Source organism: Acomys russatus, chromosome 25 (assembly GCF_903995435.1).
Source record: "Acomys russatus chromosome 25, mAcoRus1.1, whole genome shotgun sequence".
NCBI lineage: Eukaryota > Metazoa > Chordata > Mammalia > Rodentia > Muridae > Acomys > Acomys russatus.
This window is the reverse complement of record NC_067161.1, coordinates 18,253,728-18,275,394: the sequence shown is the minus strand read 5'-3', so window position 1 is coordinate 18,275,394 and position 21,667 is coordinate 18,253,728. Positions and strand designations below refer to the sequence as shown.

The 21,667-nt window shown below is 41.5% G+C and overlaps 1 protein-coding gene across 1 annotated transcript; it reads right to left on the bottom strand.

Annotated features, from left to right (window-relative positions):
* Nucleotides 1–242: 242 nt before the first annotated feature.
* Pank3 (pantothenate kinase 3) lies at nucleotides 243–19,739 on the bottom strand. The gene is made up of 7 exons (XM_051167258.1): nucleotides 19,579–19,739; nucleotides 12,050–12,402; nucleotides 10,381–10,634; nucleotides 7,036–7,212; nucleotides 2,647–2,770; nucleotides 828–953; nucleotides 243–415 (listed from the first exon to the last, which is right to left on the bottom strand). The coding sequence occupies exons 1-7, from the start codon at nucleotides 19,604–19,606 to the stop codon at nucleotides 365–367; spliced, it is 1,113 nt and encodes a 370-aa protein (XP_051023215.1). The 5' UTR covers nucleotides 19,607–19,739; the 3' UTR covers nucleotides 243–364.
* Nucleotides 19,740–21,667: the final 1,928 nt, after the last annotated feature.

Genomic DNA, 21,667 nt, shown 5'->3' with positions numbered 1-21,667 from the left:
TATTTAGAATCAATTATTTTGCATAAACAAACATTTCTGAGATTTAAAGATTTGTGTCTGAGCATACAGTACTACCATGTTGGCTGCATCAAATAAATAGAAAATCATTGAGAAAAGTTCAACAATCAAGAGGCCGTATTGCATTTAAGATGGAACGCTGGCTATATATACACACAAAGGGACATCAATGAGAAATACTTTCCATCACAGGTCTTTCCATATGGCAAAGCTCATGAGCTTACCGTTCTGACATCATAAAACCAACACAAACAGTGGTATTACTCTTTTATCCTTTGGTTCCCAGTGACAAATAATGAATGCAGTTTCTCCTGGATGACATTTCTTAGTAAAGATTTCCAAAGTTTTAGCTGAAATTTGGCAGTCCAAGAAGTGCACCAACAGCTCCAAAGTATCCCTGCATGATTTTTAAATTAACTTGTTAAGAACACATTTAATAGCCTTCTTGACCAAATACACAAAACAGTACATCCCATAAAGACAAAAGATAAAATCCCAGCACTCAGGAGGTAGAGGCAGGTGGATCTCAGTGAGTTCAAGGCCAGCCTGGTTTAAGAGTAAGCTCCAGGACAGCCAGGGCTACACTGTGAAACTGCTTCAAAAACCAAAATGAGAGCTGGGCGTTGTGGGGAACAAGTTTAATCCCAGCACTCGGGAGACAGAGGCAGGCACATCACTGTGAGTTCGAGGCCAGCCTGGTCTACAAAGTGAGTCCAGGACAGCCAAGGCTACACAGAGAAACCCTGTCTTGAAAAACAAAACAAACCCAAAAAATCCCCAAAATAAAAATCTACAAAAAGTTTTCATACCTCATGTTCTAGAAACAGCGCTTTCAGTTGACCTTTTGACCAGTAATCCAAAGCATATGCCAGAAGTTTCATAGAGAGAGTATTGACACGTAGAAAGTTTCCAACGAAGACAACTCTGTTTATTTTCTGAAAGAAAAAAGAAAATGACTTGAGGGCATTACATATGTAAGAATGTGGGTGGTATTCACTAGTACCTACTAATTTCTGCAATTCTGATTTTTCATGAATGAGGTATTTTATTGAGACTTATGTATAACACCAAGAGTGAACTCTGATGTCATGTCACTGCACATTCTTGGACTACAACCAAATACACCAAGAGCCAGAGTAAGTTGAGTCAGAGAGCCTGTGTGGAAAGTGTGGCAACTGCCTGCTTTACTGCAAACCTAATATTACTCTAAGTAATATCTACTTATAAACATGCACATGACATGTAACCTGGTCCCTACATAGAGTTGGACAGTAGCAATGATTGGGGGAGTGGAGCATGAAAGGTTAGTAACATGAAAGTTAAGAAGGAAGAAGATGTGAGGAGGGAGGAACAGGAGGCATAGACCAACTAAAAATACAGACTGGGAGCTGGAGAGATGGGTCAGTGGTTAAGAGCAGGAGCTGATCTTCCAGAGGAGCAGGGTTCTATTTCCCAGCACCACCTTGGCAGTTCACAAGCATCTACAACTTTAGTCCCAGGAAATCCAACGCCCTCTCTGTCTTCCACAGGTAAAGCATGTAAATGGTGTAGAGACACACGTGCAAGAAAAATAACCATATGATTGTTCAGGCTGCAGAGTTGGCTCAGAGTTTATTAGTATTTGTTACTGAGAGCAAAATCCAGGGATCCTCCTGCCTCCTATCCATACCTGCTGGGTTATAGGCTCAAAGCCACATCTGGCTTCTTACATGGGTGCTATGGGTTCAAATTCAGGTCCTTGTGCCTGCACAGCGGCCACTGAGCCATTTCTCTAGGCCTCTGTACTTAGGCAAGCAGCACATATCACTCAAACAGCATGTGAAGAGTAAGTCTCAATGCCTTCATAGCCCTGTACAATGCTGCTTGATCCATATGCAACAAGGCAGCACTGTAAAGAAGCCGAGGGCAGTAAGAAAATATCCAAATATTTCACTAATTGAATATTCAGGAAAAAAAAAAAAAAAAGAATCCAAAATGCTTTTTTCAATAGTTAGCTCAAAATGTTTTATACTTATATTTCCATGTGATTTACATTGAGACTGTACATTCATTTCTGAAGACATTTTGAGAGTAAGTACATATTTGTCTTATATCTGACTCCAAGTTGTTTCTTTTTGTTTTGCATGGCTAGAGAATAAACAAGGGAATTGCACGTTTCTCTTATTTCTTTTTGTCTTTTCATTGGTTTTTTTGAAGCAGAGGCAGACTGTGTAACCCCAGGTGGCCTGGAACTCTCTTTGTAGACTAGTAGGTTTCCCTCGAACTCTGAAAGATCTGCCTGCCTCTGCCCCCTGATACTGTATTTGTTAACCAAATAATTGGGTAAGCAGGACATTTATTTTATCCATTTAGGAATCTAATAAAATGGATCTCAATCTAAGAAGCTCACTGGAAAATGAAGGCTTTCTGTCAGATACATAGGGATCACCTCTTTGTTGTATTACTTAAAATTTTTTAAAAACAAAAAGACACGGTTTTCTCTATGTAACCTGAATAGCCTGGAACTCACTATTTAGATCAGGTTAGGCTCAAAAATCAGAAATCTACCTCCTAAGTGTTGAGATTAAAGGCATATACCACTGGGCCCAATTTGGTTTCTGTAAAATTAAAAGTTCTTAGATGTCTTACCTCATTAACAGCACACATTCGTGCCACAGAACCAATGTTATTGGTGATAGTAACTAAAGTAGCTCTTGCCAGATCCTCTTTACTAACACTTTCTCGCTTCTCCTTATAAATCATATTCCCAAAGCTAGAAAGAGAAAGAGGGAGAAATAGGCAAGTCAAATCTATTAGTAGTAATTGACAATTCACATTAACATATATATTAGCTCTATAAAGTTACGGCCCTGTGTGCATGAGCACACAAGGATCAGTACAAAACAAAGAATCTCTAAGCAGCATGTTTTTAAAAAGTAAGTTAAATTTGTCTTAAAAAAAAAAAAAAAAAAAAAAGCAAACAGACAGTCTGTAATCCCAACACTTGGGGAGGCAGAGGCAGGCAGATCTCTGTGAATTTGAGGCCAGCCTGGTCTATACAGAGAAACCCTGTCTTGAACCTCGCCACCCCTAAAAGCATACATCTTGGTTACTAGGAAGCAAAGATTGTAATTTTATTTAATGTACTACAATCTCTGTGAATTCAAGGTCAGCCTGGTCTACAAAGTAAGTCTAGGTCAACCAGGACTGTTACACAAAGAAACCTTGTCTAAGACCTTACCAGCTGGGTATGGTGTCGCAAAACCTTTAATCTCAGCAATCGGGAGGCAGAGGCAGGTGGATTGCTGTGAGTTCTAGGCCAGCCTGGTCTACGAAGCAAGTCCAGGACAGCCAAGGGTATACAGAGAAACCCTGTCTTGAAAAACAAAAACTTCTAGCACACAAGAAAATTATTTTAGAAAGCAAAGAAAAAAAGTACAGTGATTTGTTTTTAAAGTGAAACATTGTTAAAGATTATTTCAGCTCTAATGTCAAATCCTCTTCAATCACACAAGCATTTATGACATAACAAGCATTATACTATATACACAATGGTCCCTCAAGCAGTGTGTTGTCTAGGGCAGCATCGTCCCACGGAAATGTGCCATATAACACATTATCTATTAGCCATATCTTAAAAAGGTAAAAATAAAGGTGAAATTAGCTTCAATTGTTCATCTTATCAAAGTCAACATATCTAAAGTGTAGCCATTTGACCACGTGGCATGCATTAACTACAGTCCAATTGCTTCTTGTGCACATCTTCTTAGAGCTATCCTATGGAGAATGCAGGGATCATGAGAGCCACAAAGACAAACCAAAAATCATAGTGAGCAAGAAAAGATAAGATTCTACTTTTGTAGTAAAAAGAAAAAGCTGAGAATGAAGGTTTTCCACAGTGAAAGGCAATTTAACTAGTTTTTAAAAAAGAGAGAAGGAATATTCTAGACAGAAGCAACAAAGGTTACTGCCACACAAAAATAGTGAAACATGTATGAGATGACAAGTGACATTAAATGTAAAGAGTGAAGCGTGCACTTGGGAGGCAGAGGCAGGCAGATCACTGTGAGTTCGAGGCCAGCCTGGTCTACAAAGCGAGTCCAGGACGCCAAGGCTACACAGAAAAACCCTGTTTTGAGAAGTCAAAAATCAAAAAACAAAAACAAAAATCAAGAGTTTCTGTGAGAATGAAGGGACAAATCCCACTACTAGAGAACACTAGATTCCCTGAAAGCAACAGCCAGTTACAATTTAACAGAGATCATATACAAACAAAAATATTTAGGAATACAGGGAGGGATTCAAGAAGCTCCACCCCTCCTTTAGGATCCAAAACTTGATGGGGAAAGAGAATGACACCCATTTTCTTCAGTGACATGGCCAATGCAACTAGCTAGTTAGAAGAGGATTAACACAAGTGGGAGGGGGACAAGAGAGGGTAATGGAGGTGACCTAAATAAACAAACACAGGCCAATGAAATTTTCAAGTGTTTAGAACATACTTAAATTAACATAAATATACAGACAACCTTTTAAATGTCTGAAAGTCACAAAAGTGCCTTAAACAGGTAAATTCTGTAACAGATTATATAGCTGGGTGGTAGTGGTGCAGGCCTTTAAGTCTAGCACTCCAGAGGCAGAGGCAGGCAGATCTCTGTGAGCCCAGCCTGGTCTAGAGTTCTACGATAGCCAGGCTACACAGAGAAACCCTGTTTCAAAAAACAACAAACAAAAACATTATAAAAATATTTTTTGACCATGTTGACATAATGCTGTAGTGCACCATGTAAAATTTACTCTTGTTTATTCAAATGCTGATTTCTCTATTCACTATGTGGTTTCAATCTGGACATGGCATTGCAATGCTTATTCTAAGAATCTACTTGTCTCAAGTTTGCGTAAACATGCTCACCATTTGTTCCCTGTTTTGCCAATAAAACAGGCCAGCCAGCCACTAGCTGGGCATTAGAGGAAATAGGGTGGGACATCCATTTCCAGAAGGAGAAAGAGAGAGGAAGTAGAATTCAGCCATGTGGAGAAGAGGTCCAGGGGCTTCAAGAGAAAAGAGCCAGAGCAAAGAAGGACAAAAATGCAAGTGTTATGGGGATTTTTGGCTCGGAGGTAACCAGATAGCCATGGAGGAATAGATTATATTTATAATGCCCAGTTAATGTGTTATTAATTTATAAATAAATAATCTATCTGTGTCAATCATTGTGAACTAGCTGGTTAAAGAAAACTGCCGCTGTATTAATTTCTTGGAACATTAAATAAATTATTCATTTTGCATAAACATTAATTCTCTCCTCTACATGTAAACATATTCTGAAGACAACTTGCAGCAGTCAGTTCTCTCCCTTCATTATGTAGGGCTCTGGGATCAATCTGAGGTAGACCAGGTGTAGCAGTAGGTACCTTTACACACTGAGCCATCTTACTGGCCCAAGGATGTCATCTCCTAAGTAACAAAGACGCTTAATAAAAATCACAAAATATAAACAGAGCATACTTTTATTATGCGTTTATAATTTTAACAGTGTAGTGATGGTACACCCACAGTTTAAAAAAAGAGAATCAAAAATAAACTAGCAGAAAAAGAAAGAATAGATGTTAGGCCCTTGTGAAAAAAATTTGAGAAACTAAAACTAGATCTATCTCTCATGCAAAAGTATAAGAAAAATTATGTCATGTTTGTTTAGAGCAAATCAAAGACTAAAGTATAAAAGTAATACATTAACGTGTCAGAAGAAAATACAAGTTAATTCCTTTATATATTTGGAATGTGGAAGACTTACTTACTATGAATCAATATCCAGAAGCCATAAAAGAAAAGACTGATAAATTCAACTGTGTAACAAAAGCCAACAATATAAACTGGATAATCAACGATTACTAATTATAAGGATCAAGTAAGGTTCTTAGCCTACTGCTGGTAAAAGAAATGCAAATTAAAATTACACTATGAGCCAGGAGGGGTGGTGGCACACACCTTTAATCCCAGCACTCGGGAGGCAGGAAGATCACTGTGAGTTCGAGGCCAGCCTGGTCTACAAAGCAAGTCCTGGACCGCCAAGGCTACAGAGAAACCCTGTCTCGAAAAACCAAACCAAAATAAAATAAAATTACACTAGGAAGCTGCTCCTTTATCAGATTAGCAAAACCTCAAAAGTTTCATAGCCTACTAGTGCCAACTGGATGCACATAGACTTTTACCTGGTGGGTTATGAGATAAATCAGCATCTGAGGGTATGCTTAACAAAAATGCAAAAAGCACCTACATTTTACCTTTGGGAATGTAAACTACAGACAAGACTACAACAGGAACAAAGAACGACTACAGCTACAACATACAAAGATTTCTTTCTAGGACATGTGACTATTTTAAAGTATATACACTATGCCATGTAGAAGCACACATTTTTGGATAAGCAGGATGAGATGATTTTTATTTGCATATAGCAACAGGAGATGGACGTTTCAGAATTAATTATAAGAAATTTCTGTTTTCCTCTTTGGCTTTTTAAGGCAGGGTCTCACTGTGTGGCTCTGACAAGCTTGAAACTCCTTTTGTATATCTGGTTGGCCTTGAAAAATCAGAGCTCCACCTGCCTCTGCCTCCTGAATGATGAGATTAAAGTTGTGTGCCACCATGGCCACTGAGAAGTTTCTTTTTGTTCTGCAATGCAGGGAATCAAATCCTGGCCTTGGGCATACCAAGCTCCTCCACTAAGAAAAATCACCAACATGAGGCAGTTTTTTTTTAAACAGGGTAAACTTAATAAATTTTGTTTGTTTGTTTGTTTGCTGACTGTCCTGGAACTTGCTTTGTACATTAGGCTGACCTTAAATTCAGAGATCAGCATGCCTCCACTTCCCAAGTACTGGGACTAATGACATGCATCACCATCCCCGCTTGAATATTTTATTTTTGAACTTCAATATTCAAAACCGGGACTCTAAATAGAGAAAAGAAAATCGCCCTTAAGCCCCATGGCATACTACTTTCCAAAAACTAAATAGATAACTTCAATAACTTACCTAGATGCCACAGCCCAACCTGGCAGACCAAATCTTTCATAATCTCCTCCATAAATATCTCGGACCAGCCTATCAGCTTGGGTGCTGTCACCTTTAGATGCCATTTCAAGAGCCTCTTCAAAACTTTCACAGCCAGTCAATAAACTGCATAAACCAAGAAAGGTACCCCCTCCAAGGCTAAATAAAGAAAAGTAAGAAAAACTTGTTAAGTTGCATTTACATGTTATTTTCTTTCCCAAAGTAAAAACACATTCATTTATTGAATAAAAACACAGAGGAAACAATGGTAAATGCTAAATACCAACATGATAAAAGATAAGAAAAACTACTTAGTAAAACCAAAACTGTCCTATCAAAGGCTAAATCTGCTGGGGAGAAAAACCCCACCTGGCATTTAATAGGTTATATTTTGTGATTGCTAAAAATATACTCCTATGTGTGCAATAAAATACTAATAAGTTAGTGAGATAGTGTATGCTACAATAAGTTGAGACAAGGCCTTGAGTTGGGGGTCAGTCTGTGAAACAGAAAAGACTCAAAAAGTGTGTTTGTGTATGTGTGTGCGTGTGCACTAAATAAAAGTACAACAGAAGTTGGACATGGTACACACCTTTAATCCCACCCCTCAGGAGGCAGAGGTAGGCGGATTCCAAACCAGCTTGGTCTACAAAGCGAGTCCAGGACAACCAGGGTTGTTACAGAGAAACCTTGTCTCGAAAAATCAAAATATAAAAAATATAACACAAAGAAGGAAGTCTATGGTTTAAACTACCAATAAATAACTTTGTAAAAGGTTTACTTAATTGACCTGAAATCAATTCCATTAGGATAGATGAATATCTAATACGAACGAGACAATACCTGGGGGTGGGGTGGGGTGGGGTGTGTGTGTGTGTGTGTGTGTGTACATACATACACACACACACACACACACACACACAGCTGATCAACATGTTAACAACAAATTTATTTGGTACTATTCCCATATCCTTTTGGATATGTTCATAAAATATAGTTGGGTGGCTCTAGTCTATAAATGCAAAATCTCTATTTTTTCATAGTTAATTAAAACAAGAAATGTTTATGTATAATTATTTGGTAAGGACAGTACACAAAAGTGGACTTTATAGTACTAATAAATATTTTAAATATTTCAACAGGAATTTTACTTTAAAACTGACCTTTCTCCCATATAAACCTATCTAAATGACTTCAAAAATCTTTGCTCCCTTAAACAGGCATTGCCACCTATCCTTAAAAGTTGATGAAATATGGAAAATTAAGAATTGTAAAACTTTGGGGCTGGAGAGATGGCTCAATGATTAAGGGTACTGACTGCTCTTCCAGAGGACCCAGATTCAAATCCCAACCCTGATATGGCAGTTTACAACTGTCTGTAAATCCAAGATCTGACACTCCCAATTAAACATACATGCAGGCAAAACACCAATGCACATACAATAAAGGTAGATTTTAAATACACTGTAAAACTCATCCAGGCAGTGGTGACACATGCCTTTAATCCCAGCACTTAGGAAGCAAGGCAGGTGAATCTCTGTAAGTTCAAGAACAGCCTGTTTTGTAGAGAGAGTTCCAAGACAGCCAGAGCCACACAGAGAAACCTTGTTTCAAAACAACAACAAAGAGCTGGGTGTGGTATCGCAGGCCTTTAATCCCAGCACTCACTTGGAGGCAGAGGCAGATGGGGAGGCAGAGGCAGGTGGATCACTGTGAGTTCGAGGCCAGCCTGGTCTACAAAGTGAGTCTAGGACAGCCAAGGCTACAGAGAGAAACCAAACCCTGTCTTGGGGAATAAAAATAAAAACAAACAAACACAGGCAAACAAACAAAGAATTGTAAAGCCCTTCACACTCACATTTCAGGTTATTACAAAGAAAGTTATGGTCTACTTGAGAACATTAATTTATTTTATAAGGAGTTTACATTAAATTCTTCCTAAAAATTAACTACAGGCTAGAGAGGTGACTCAAAGTTAAGAGCATTTACTGCTCTTGCAGAGGATCTGGATTCAGTTCTCAGCACCCCATCATGCAGGCAGCTCACAATTACCTGTACATCTGACACCCTTCAGCCTCTCTGGACACTTACACATGTGGTGCACGTAAATTCACATACATACAAATAAAATAAGAATGTATAAACACAAACACCTTTATATTTACATACATGTATTATATTAAGTAAAAAGCACAGAGTTAACTGCTACACTATTTGATATTGTACTTTAAATGAAGTATATAAATGGAATATATAATACATGCAAGCTTTATGCTTAAATGTATCTATAGAAATGAAAAATGCAAAAGCACACACCTGTAATCCCAGCACTCAGGGAGGCAGATACAGGCAGATCTCTGTGAGTTTGAGGCCAGCCTGGTCTACAAAGCAAGCCTAGCACAGCCAAGGCTACACAAAGAAACCTTACTTCAAAAAACCAAATAGCTGCAGAAATTAAAGAAAAATATAAACAGATACTCTAGTTCTGAAGTCAACAGAATTCTAACTGTTACTGCTAGCAACTCTACTGTTAAACTCAAGAGAAAACAGTGAAATTATGCTATACAAACATTAAATCACTATGGAAATTCTGATGCCAACTGATGATGACCATTAATAAACACTTAGGGACATTAGTTTTAAATCATTACATAAAAACCTTACAAAGGCTGGGCGTGGTGGCGCATGCCTTTAATCCCAGCACTAGGGAGGCAGAGGCACGCAGATTGATGTGAGTTTGAGGCCAGCCTGGTCTACAAAGCGACTCCAGGACAGGCAAGTCTAACACAGAGAGACCCTGTCTTGAAAAACAAAAAAACCAAAACAAACAAACAAACAAAACCCAACAACAACAAAAACCTTACAGAAAAAGAGACCTGCAACAACTTACACATCTATATTTTTAAAAAGACATTGCCTTTTGTGTGTGTTTTGCTTGCATTTATGTTCCTACACTGTGTGTTGCTAGTGCCAGCAGAGGCTAGAACCCCTGGAACAGGAGTTAAGGATGGCTGTGAGCTGCCATGAGGATGTTGAATCTGAGCCTCAGTTTTCTGCACAAAAAGCAAGTACTCCTAATTGCTGAGCCATCTCTACAGTTCCCTACATATTTGCTGTTGTTCAAATATGTATTATTTTCCTAGTAAAGCTGGGAAATTAGCAATGTACTGATACAGCTGGGGCCCAATTCAGTGTAGCATACTTGCCTAGCAACAGTAGGGGAGGTTACGTATAATCTGCAGCACCAAAAACAAAATAAAATACATCCCACAACTTTTGTGCATAAAACATGATGAATGATATAATCAAATCAAAAAAGACTACTACCTTGTCCCAGTCACTCTTTTATAGTTGTCTTTGGAATGGACTGCTAAAATACTGACTCCTGAGCCAATGTTCACTACCAGCAGTGGATAAGGATCATCCAGATTAAAAGGCATCTTTTGGCATCGCTCAGGTTCCGAGGCATTAGCAAAATAATAGCATTCTGCTTGTCCATTGAAACTGACAGAATCTATATACAGCAAGCCCTTTACAAGGCAGTCAAGTTCGTCCAGTTTGTGCAGGTGGAGGTTTCCAATCTGAAAGAAAAAAAGGCAATCACAATTTTAAAAAGGTTAAATATACTTAGGTTTATTTATAGTATAGTTTTCATAGACTTTGTAAAGCTTTGGTATTATTTAAGGCACTGCAGGTTTCAGTTTTATTTGTTTAGGATCAAATCTATCAAGGGTTTCCCTTATTCCCTCCTCTGGGTTATTTTAGATTCCAGCGGATGAAGAAGAGGCAGGGATCAAAGTTAACAGTACTAACTGCTCTTCCAGAGGACCAGAGTTCAATTCGGGCACCCATGGCAACTCCAGCTCCAGGGAATCTGATACCTTCTTGCTATTGTGGTCACTAGACAAGCACAGCCTTACATGCAGGCAAAACACTCATGTGCATATAACAAGAAATGCTGAATTACATGTGATAAAACTCCAAATACAGGCCAGGCATGGTGGTACATGCCTGTAATCCCAGCACTCGAGAGGCAGAGGCAGATGGACTGCTGTGAGTTCAAGGCCAGCCTGGTCTACAAAGTGAGTCTAGGACAGCCAAGGCTACACAGAAAAAGAAACCCTGTCTTGAAAAACAAAAACAAAAATCTCTCCAAATACAGAAACACAGTATCTTGTCAGTAGCCCTCCTGTCATATACTTATAACTCAGGGACAAGAGGTGCATAACTAACTTGTTTCAGGAGATGAGATAGCTAGTATGAATAGAAACCCCCGAAACAACCAACCCCCCCAAAAAAAACAAAAACAAAAAAACCACAAAAAATAAATAAAAACAAATACTGCTAGGGGTAGGCAAATAGATGTGGCATTCACCTTTACTCCCAGCACTCAGAGGCAGATGCAGGCAGACCTCTGAGTTCTAAGGCCAACCTGGTCCACAGAGCTAGTTCTAGGACAGCCAAGGCTACACACACACAAAGCCTGTCTTGAAAAACAAGACAAACAACCCCCCCCCTCCCAAATTAAGACACTAACAAGCTCTACCACAAGCACCACATTCCATCAACACACTGAAATCTGACAATGCATAGAGCCCATAAAGTTGTTTTGAAAAATGTTCCATGTTCCAAGTCAAAATCTAGTCATGCACATTCACCTCCTCAGAAAAATGGAATATTCTAGATTACCAGTTCTCAATTTGTGGGTCCCAATCCCTTTGTGGGGAGAGTGGAATAAACGATGCTTTCACAGGGTTGCCTGAGACCATTGGAAAACATAAATACTTACATTATGTTTCTTAACAGTAGCACAATTATAGTTATGAAGTAGCAATGAAATACTTTGATGGCTGGGGGATCACCACAACAAAGGAGCTGTATTAAAAGGTCACAGCATTAGGAAAGGTGAGAACCGCTAATCTAGCTAGAAGCCCAGCCTTGAATTTAAAATTGAATGTTTACATTAATTTTTGATTTTCAAATAGTAGACACCTACTGTGCGAAAATCTTTCTCAAACTTGTAAGCACCACCTCCCGTAGCACTCAGCACCGTTTGTAAGGTTGAGAAGTTTTTATCTCTCCCCATTTGGATAAAAGTAGGTAGGTCCTGGGTTGGAAATCTGATAAAGTGCAAGTTCCCTCTTCGTCCAAAAAGCGTTAAATCCTTTAGTTCAAGGTGTACATCCCGAATGCCAGTAGATCCATATGCTACATTAGAAGTCAAATATTTCCGAATACTTTTTAAGCTCTCTACTTCCTCTTGTTCTTCCTCTGCTGTGATATCAATAGGTTCAAAATATGAGAGCTTTACTAGAGTTCCCCCAATGTCCATGCCAAACCATGGGAAAGCTGTGAATAAAAAAGAAAAACAAAAACAATTAATCACAAATTTCATTTGCTCTGAATTATGTACTTAGTTAATAATGACTAAGACTTACCACCTACTGTCAGTTTTTCCTTCAATTTTATTTGTATACTCACCCCCACTCCCCTACCCTAGATAGGGTTTCTCTGTGTAGCCTGGCTGTTCTGGACTTAGTTTGTAGACCAGGCTGGCCTCGAACTCACAGGGATCCACCTGCCTCTTTCTCCCGAGTGCTGGGATTAAAGATGTGTACTACCATGCTTGGCTTATTTGTATATTTTCTAAAACTTTTTTTTTTTGAGACAGGGTTTCTCTGTTTTTAGTCTTGGCTGTCCTGGACTTGCTGTGTAGACCAGGCTGGCCTCGAACTAAACTGCCTACCTCTGCCTCCGAGTGCTGGAATTAAAGGCGTGTGCCACCATGCCCAGCTCTTTTTTGTTGTTTTTTGATATTGAAGACATTATCAAAGACCCCTGTCATGTGACTCAGTTGACAAGAACTTGAACACTTTTTGTTTTTTGAGACAAGATCTCTGTATAGCCCTGGCTATCCTAGAACTCACTGTATAGAGCAGGCTGGCCTCAACTCAGACCCACCACGGCTGCCCACTTGACAAGAAGAATTTAAATCAATCAGTTATTACTAGGATGTAATTGAGGTGGAGCAAAGACTTATTTATTTTATGTGTATGAGTGTTTTGCCTTTGTGTCTATTACCCAGGAAGGTCAGAAGAGAACATCAGATCCTCTGGTACAGAGAGATGGTTGTGAGCTGGCATATGGGTGATGGGAACTGAACCCAGGTCCTCTGTAGCTCCTCTATAAAAATGTTAATGTAATAATAAAACTAGGGGCTAAAGAGAGGAATCAGTGGCCAAAGAGCTTGCTGCAAAAGTAGGATCCCAAGACTCCAAAACAAATGTAATAGACACAGTACATCCAGTGAGCACCTATAACCTTAATGTCTGGGGAAATAAGAAGAGCATGTTTCAAACAAAACAAGGTAGAAGGCCAGAAGGCCCAACACTGGATTTCAGTATGTGCTTGCTTACATCCTTACAACACAGATGTGCACACAGACATACACACAGAAAGTGAAACAAGTTGGGTGGTGGTGGTGCAGGCCTTTAATTCCAAAGCTAAAGAGGCAGAGGCAGGTGGGTCTGAGTTTGAGGCTAGTCTGGTCTACATAATGAGTTTCAGAACAGCCAGGGCTACAAAGAAACCCTGTCTCAAAATCACACGCACATGCGCACACACACACACACAAACACACACACAATCTCCTAAAGCTGAAATTTTGGAGCCCAGTGTGGTGGTGCACACCTGTAATCCCAACACTCTTGAAGGCAGAGGCAGGCAGATCTCTGTGAGTCCATTTCTCTAGTCCTCAACACTTGGAGAGGCAGAGGCAAGTGGATGTCCAAGTTTGAGGCCAGCCTGGTCTACAAAGTGAGTCCAGAACAGCCAGAACTATAAGAGAAACCCTGTCTCGAAAAACCAAAAAAAAAAAAAATTTTTTTTTTTGGTTTTTTGAGACAGGGTTTCTCTGTGTAGCCTTGGCCATCCTGGACTCACTTTGTAGACCAGGTTGGCCTCGAACTCACAGCGATCCACCTGCCTCTGCCCCCCGAGTGCTGGGATTAAAGGCGCGCGCCACCACGCCCGGCTAAAAAAAATTTTTTTAATTAAAAAAATTTAAATTGAATTTTTGGGGGACTAGAGCGATGGTTCAGTGGTTAAAAGAACTTGTTACTCTTCTAGACCATCTGAGTTCCACCCTTATCAGGCAGTTGTATGGGATCCAACACTGGCTTTGACAGACATACAAATATAGATGCACAGAGAGACACAAATATAAATAAAAATTCAAAACTTCAAACCTGTGCTCATTCAGCATTCTAAATTTCTTTGGTATATACAATTAACTGCACTGAACTTCCTATGTAAGGATAAGCACATCTGGGCTAGGATTAATGCTTGGGGTTAGGACTTCAGCTAACTGTGCTACATAGGCCTGGAGGGGAAAAAATTTGATGCCTCTTTGAATATGGAAAATGCTAAAAACAAAAATGAATCTTCCAAAAGCAAAGAGCCCTAATACAGTTAGTTAGGGAACTAGAAGAAAGACTCAACCTGAGAACACAGTCAAGCACAAAAGACCTTACATGCCTGAGAAAGAAACTTAGTCTTGAATGTATAGAAAAATTTTTTCTAAGAAAGCATAGTTTGGCTGAACATCGGAAAGCTTCCTCAACTAGGAACATGCAGGACAAACAGACAAGGCTTAAGAAGATAATGACGCATGCAAGCACTCATGTGCATCTCAGGTGAGAAGAATGTGGCAACACTAAATGCTGCTTTCAGTTCATAAAATCTTGAATTTCTTGAAAAAAGTAGATTCAAGGTCTTGAATAGCCTTGCTTTACAGGAGAGGGAAAGTTCATCTGTAAAGTTACAGGTCACTTCCCTGCCTGACCCCCACTAATGCTTCTAAGGCAATACTGACAGGAGACATTTTATCCAGTATTTGAACAAATTCTTTTTTTGCATTTCATGGTTTTAAAGTGTCTTTTTCTTTTCTTTTGAGGTTGGATCTCAGGCTGTAGCTCAGACTGACCTGGAATTATATATTTATAATTATAGCCCAAGTTAGCTTTGAACTCCCAGCAATCCTGGTTCAACAGGGTGTTGGTATGGTTTGAGTCACAAGACCTAGTTACACTACTTTAAAACTCAGGAGCAGGCTGGGCATGGCACACGCCTTTAATCACAGCACTCAGGAGGCAAAGGCAGGCAGATTGCTGTGAGTTCCAGGCCAGCCTGGTCTACAAAGTGAGTCCAGGACAGCCAAGGCTATGCAGAGAAACCCTGTCTCGAACCCCCTCCCCGCAAAATCAGGACTGATCAAAGAAACTTGAATTCTCTCAAAATTGTTTTAAATTTTTCAAAAATCTTGTTAGGACATGTTTTGGTAAGGATTGATAAATGAATTTTCCTGTTACTAACCCAACCAAAAGAAGTTCTCCTATTTAAGTAATGCTTGATTCTAGATTTCATGGATTTGAAAAAGAGACATCATTTTACCAAAATTCAAAATCCACTACGGGCCAGTATTTGCATATTCTCTCCCAACCCCCTTCTGTGTTGGTAACTCAAGCAAGCCCAGGACCTCAGTGCATGCTAAGCAAACACCTACTTCTGACCTGCATTTTCAGCCCTTTCCAGACTTTCTCACGCTCATGTCAAACACAGGTGTCAAAACACAGACACATACATCACTGAGAGCACAAACTCCAAGTTCAAAGTTTATTCATTTTCCAGCACACCTTTAATCCCAGCACTCGGGCAGAGGCAAGAGGATCGCTGTGAGTTCGAGGCCAGCCTGGTCTACAACGTGAGTCCAGGACAGCCAAGGCTAACAGAGAAAAACCCTGTCTCGAAAAACCAAAAACAATTTTTCAGCACAAATCCTCTATTCACAGATTTACAAATAATCAGAATATTGACATTCTTAAATGCTAAATTAGCATTTAACATTTTTTAAAAAGAGATTTATTTTATGTATACGAGTTATCTGTCTTCACACACACCCAGAAGACAGCATCAGATCCCATTACAGATGGTTGTGAGCCACCATGTGGTTGCTGGGAATTGAACTCAGGACCTCTAGAAGAGCAGCCAGTACTCTTAACCAACAAGCCACCTCTCCCGCTCAGCATTTAACATTTCTTAAACAAAACTGTGAGTTAAATTTCAGTGGAAGCTTGTCTAAGCAGCTATATTTGACATTTGGGTATACTAGAGAATAAGTGGTCACCAACTTTTCTAAAGCTGTGACTTGAGTACTAAAGTTGTTTTGTTTTGTTTTGAATTCTAAGTCATGAATGGCGAATCCCCAAATGTATATTCTGGCTACTCTGCAACGTAAGCCATGGTAAGGACATAGGTACTGAAGGTAACCAAAAATCTCTTCATTGCAAATGGCTGGTCTCTCCTCTATGTCTTACACTAGCCGCATTTATTTCAACTATGAAGTACAAGAATCTTACTATTGGTTAAATCTTTTAGAGAAAGAAAAACAGTTGTAACTACCATCAAAATAGTAAAACCAGGGCTTTTGAGACAGCTCAGTGATTAAGAGCATGCACAACTCTTGGGAATTTGGTTCCCAGCACCCAGGTCCAGCAGCTCAGAACTGCAGATTATTCCAGCTCCAGGGGACCTGATAACCGATTCTGGCCTCTGCCTGCACTATACTTACATCTACATATACAGATAATTAAAAAAAAATAGTTTTGAACAATTTTTTTACTCTTCTGTGGCTTTTTGTTCTTTTTTTTTTTCCCCCCCAAGACAGGGTCTCTTTGTGTAGCCTTGGCTGTCCTGGACTTGCTTTGTAGACCAGGCTAGCCTTGAACTCACAGTGATCCACCTGCCTCTGCCTCCCAAGTGCTGGGATTAAAGGCGTGCGCCACCACGCCCGGCTTTCTATAGCTTTTTAAAAGGTACCTTGAGCAAGTTGTTTGTATCAAAAGACCAAACTTGTCCTACTAACTAAAAAAGGAAACTTTTACACACACACACCAAGGGCAGGCTAGTCTACATACATAAGCAAGTCCCACAGCAGCCAGAGCTACATCATAGTGCTGTTAAACAAAGCTGTGTGTTTCTTACAGCACATTAATGCTTTCATTGGTTTATAATGACTTTCTTTTTGAAAATCAGGAAAATAATTGACTGAAAAAGGAACTTACTCTGCCAATAGCTCAAATTTTAAAAGGGAGGGTGCAGCCACCCTGCTACATTTGTGCTTGTGGAGATGTGAAGAAGATGCCTGCCACAGGTGGCACTTGGAGATCAGACAGAGCACAGCATCTAAGAGTCAGTTCTCTCTCCACCAGGTAGATCCCAAGTACTCCACTCTGGTCATCAGCCATTAACCTATCTTGCCAGAAGAACACCCACCTTTTGCAGAGAACTTTTCAACTCAGTAGTATTCTGGAACTCATTTCCTTAATGCAAGAAATAACCACTATTCAAGTGTTGGAGAGATGACCCAGCTGTTAAGAGCAGCTGTTACTTTTGCAGAGGACCTGAATTTGGAGTCCAGCACCCACTTCAGGTGGCTCACAAATGCTTTAACAACCCAGCTCAAGAGCTGGTCTGACACCTCTGGCCCACACAGATGCCAGCACTCACATACCAATTTACCAGTATATATGCTACCTATTTTAATGTAATAGAAAACTCAAAAGTTTGTAATTAGGCCATTTGCAGAATGATAAGAGTGGCTTCTAATTGAATGGGCATGAGGGAGGGAAGCAAGAAGAACACAGGAGTTCATAAGTAAAATAATTTCACCCTTCCATGGATCATTACAAATAAAAGCCTGGATTTCTTTCTTTCTTGTTTTTGTTTTGTTTTGTTTTGTAGACAGGGTCTCTGTGTAGCCTTGGCTCTCCTGGACTTGCTTTGTAGACCAGGCTGGCCTCGAACTCACAGTGATCCACCTCTGCTGGGATTAAAGTGTATGTAAACCATCAAGGCCGGGCAACCAATGGAAATTCTACAAGCAGAGAAAATGAGTTCACTGAAGATGTCAAGTGTTCCATCACTGCGTTAAGATGCATTAGGTCTGTCTCTGTGTGTTTTCTTGAAAGGCAAGGCCTCACTCTATACAAGAGCTGGGTGATAAATGTGAACTAACATTTAACCCAGAAAATGTAAAACTACTTACTGTTTCATAGACTTCCTTTTTGTTTGTTTGTTCTGGGTTTTTGAGACAGGGTCTCACCATGTGTATTTAATCCTAGCACTGGGGAGGCAGAGGCAGGCAGATCTCTGGAGGCCAGCCTGGTGGTTTCCAGGAGTGCTAGAGTGATTTCCAAGACTGCCAGAGCTGCAGAGAAACCCTGTCTCAAACAAAACAGAACAAAAAACCCAAACAAAAAAGAAACCATTGTTAATCTTTCCATAAGCAGATCATCTAAAATTAAAAGAAGAAGAAAAAAAAAAAACCTTGTGTTTCCCAACTATTTAGTATTTACAGAAACAGCACTACACTTCTGAGCCAGAACCAGGAGAGTACTAAAAGTTACTAAGGCGAAGTTCAATTTCCTCGTCTTCAAACACCAAACTCGCACATTTAAGTAACAGTTTCTAGACTGCTTTGGAAGCTGCCTCTGTGAAGTTTATGGGAACGGGAAGGGAATGTGTTCGTGGCCCCTCTATATCTGACTTCTTGGAGCAGTTGGCAAAATAGCGCAAAACATTAGAAACTGTAAAAGCTCTAAGACAGGAGCATGGATCCCCAAATCCCTAGTTTGTAGAGACTGAAAGAACAACAGTCACAAAGACTGGGCCAATAAATAAGTCAACTGCAGGACTAAAAAGCTTTTAAAATCCAGCTTAGAAACTTGATATGTATCTTACAGCAGGGTTAGAATTTTTGCAATATATGCACGTACAATTTCAGAAAAAGCTCAAGGTATTTACCATGATATTAAGGCGATTCGAAATGAGCAGCTTGAATACAGGTGTTTTAGCCTTTTTGTTTTTTTTGGGTTTTTTTGTTTTTTTTTTTATCTGTTTTCTAAAACACGAACCAGCTAATACTCTAAATCGCCAAGGCAATTTATCTACAGGCAGATTACACGCACATGCGTTGAAAAGCTCCAAATTGCAACAGTGACAACTCCAAGGAACCCACCTGGACTTCAAGGACACAAGCAAGAAACCCAGAAATCAGTAAAAAGAAAAAAAGGAAAAAGAAAAAGAGGGGGGTGGCGGGGGGCGGGCGGAATATCAAACCCTAGCTGACAGCCATGACCAACTCTTTTTCAAGAGAGGAGACTGATAGCTGTGCTTCCTCCGTCTGGTAAAAAAAAAAAATCCGAGTCAAAATTCACCAGTGTACCTCCTAGATCTCCAGGAGCAAGGCGGGGAGGGACAGCGAGTGGGCAGCGGCAGAAGCTCGCCGGGCATGCGTGGGGGTGGGGAAGTCCGCCGCCTGCAACCTGGGGCTGCAGCGACCCCTCCCTCCTCTCCCTCCCTCCCCCGGCGGGCGCCCGCGAGCAATCGCGAGCTTAAAGCAAGGCCGCTCCGCCCGAGGCTCCTAGGGCTGTCTTCCCAACCTGAGGGTCCCAGCTCCCAACTTACAGGGTTTTTTGGCATCCTTGATCTTCATGGCGTCCGCCTAAGGCGCGAGGGGTAGCCTCGGGTGCAGAGCTCAGCGAAGAGAGCGAAATACTCCGGAGCTGGCAGGGCCGCGCGGCGAGGCCCGGCCGGTTCCTCCCCCCCCCCCCCAGGCCGGGCGGGGCGGGCCTAGGGCGGGGCGGCGGCGCCTGAGGCGACGGGCGGCCCACGGGGTGGCCCCGCAACCCCGCAAGGGGCGGCGGGGACCGAGCGAGCTGGGGAAGGCCGCGGGCCTCGCCGCTCCGTGGGCCCCCCGCCTCCCCGCAGCTGCTCCAAACAAAAGGCCCCGGTCCCCCCCGAGCCGCCGCCGCCGCAGCCGCCGCCGCCGCGCTAAGGAATAGCCCGCCCAGGCCCAGCGCCCACGTGACTCAAGCCCCCTCGCCTCACTCTCCGCGGGGCTGCTAGGAGTTGTAGTTCTCCAGTGCGTGAGGCGCCACTCTTTGGCGGCAGACGCGCAGACGGACTACAAAGCCCAGAATGCCTCGCGACCCCCCCTTATTTCTAGAAACAACCCCCCCCCCCCCCCGCTTCTGGCGATCGCCTCAGAGTGGTCCCAGCGGGAAGGAGGCGGGGTCTTAGTCACGCCAGCAAGGAGGCGGCCAATGGTGGCAGCCGTGGGCGGCCCGGGCAGTTCCCGGGCTGTGAACTCTGTGGGCACTGTCATGGCCGTCAAGCACTCGCAGATTATTTCCCCTTAATGGCTGTGCCAAAATTCAAGAATCCAGACCACGGATTACATTTGATGAGTTAAAGTCATTCACAAAGGAACCCAGTGAGGGAGCACCTTGAATATTGGGGTTGGAATGTCATTAATGATGGTAACAATAACTACATAGTTATTCTTTACTGTAATCTAGCAGCCTGGGCTACGGTCAAGGTTTATTTATTGTGAATACACAGCTGAAACTGTGCAGTCAAAACACCTGAAAGCTGCCGTGCGGTCGTGATGCATGCCTTTAATCCCTGCACTCCGGAGGTAGAGGCAGGAGGATCGTTGTAAGTTTGAGGCCAGCCTGTTCTATGGAGAGTTCCAAGACACCCAGAGCTACAGAGAAACCATGCCTTGGAAAACAAACAAACAAATAAAAACACTTGAAAGCACATGCTTTATGCTGGTGTTGCGTGTTCCTTGCAGGTTCTCTCTAGTCCAGCTCCTCATTTTAAAGAGGAAAGTGACTTTCAGAGAATTGTATGCACCAGTTCGCAGACCAAAACCCCCGACATCCTTTCCTCTATGCCTCTCGGTGTTTGAGATTATCTATCAGAAAGGGAAGAGACGGTATCGAGGACTTGGCCTCGCCTCCACTTTTAAGTCTCAGATGGAAGAGAATTCGGTGACGGACAACATACGGTTCTTTGAGAACTTAGTTCAGTGCGCTTGCCCTGGGGAGATTAGTTAGTCCTGGAAGACAGCATTCCAAGAAGTCTTTTAACCAGATAACTTTACTGGTCTGTCTTTTGCAGATTGCTATGATTTGGGTATGGTTGCTCTAAGCTAAAACTCCCGTTGAGGCTTCACTTCTCAATGGAATAGCAGTGTGAGGAGGTAGGGCCCGTAGGAAGCGATTGTGTAACAGCAGCATACCCTTGAGGAATGGACTAATGCTTTTCTCTACGGACTGCCTTACATCTCTCGGGACGGGGTTAGATCTCGCGGGGATGGGTTGAGTCGGGGAGATCTGGTTTAATTACTGAGGACTGGTGGATAGAATGGACAGTTAGCCCTGATGTTCCGGCTTCCTTCACATTCGCCTACTCGTCATTCTCCCGTGGATTTCATCTTCCGTGAAGTGTCAGAACGGCCCTGACTCCAAGCTGTATGCTAAACTACCTCATAACATACCAAGTCTCAAGTATTGTGATATAGGCAACATAAGACAGACTGAAACAGGTGATAAAGCATGGAGAGAGAGACAGAGAGAGAGAGAGAGAGAGAGAGAGAGAGAGAGAGAGAGAGAGAGAGAGAGAGAGAGAGGAGCAGCCAGGCCGTGGTAGCCCACACCTTTAATCCTAGTGCACATGCAGGCCGATCTTTGTGAGTTCCAAGACAGCC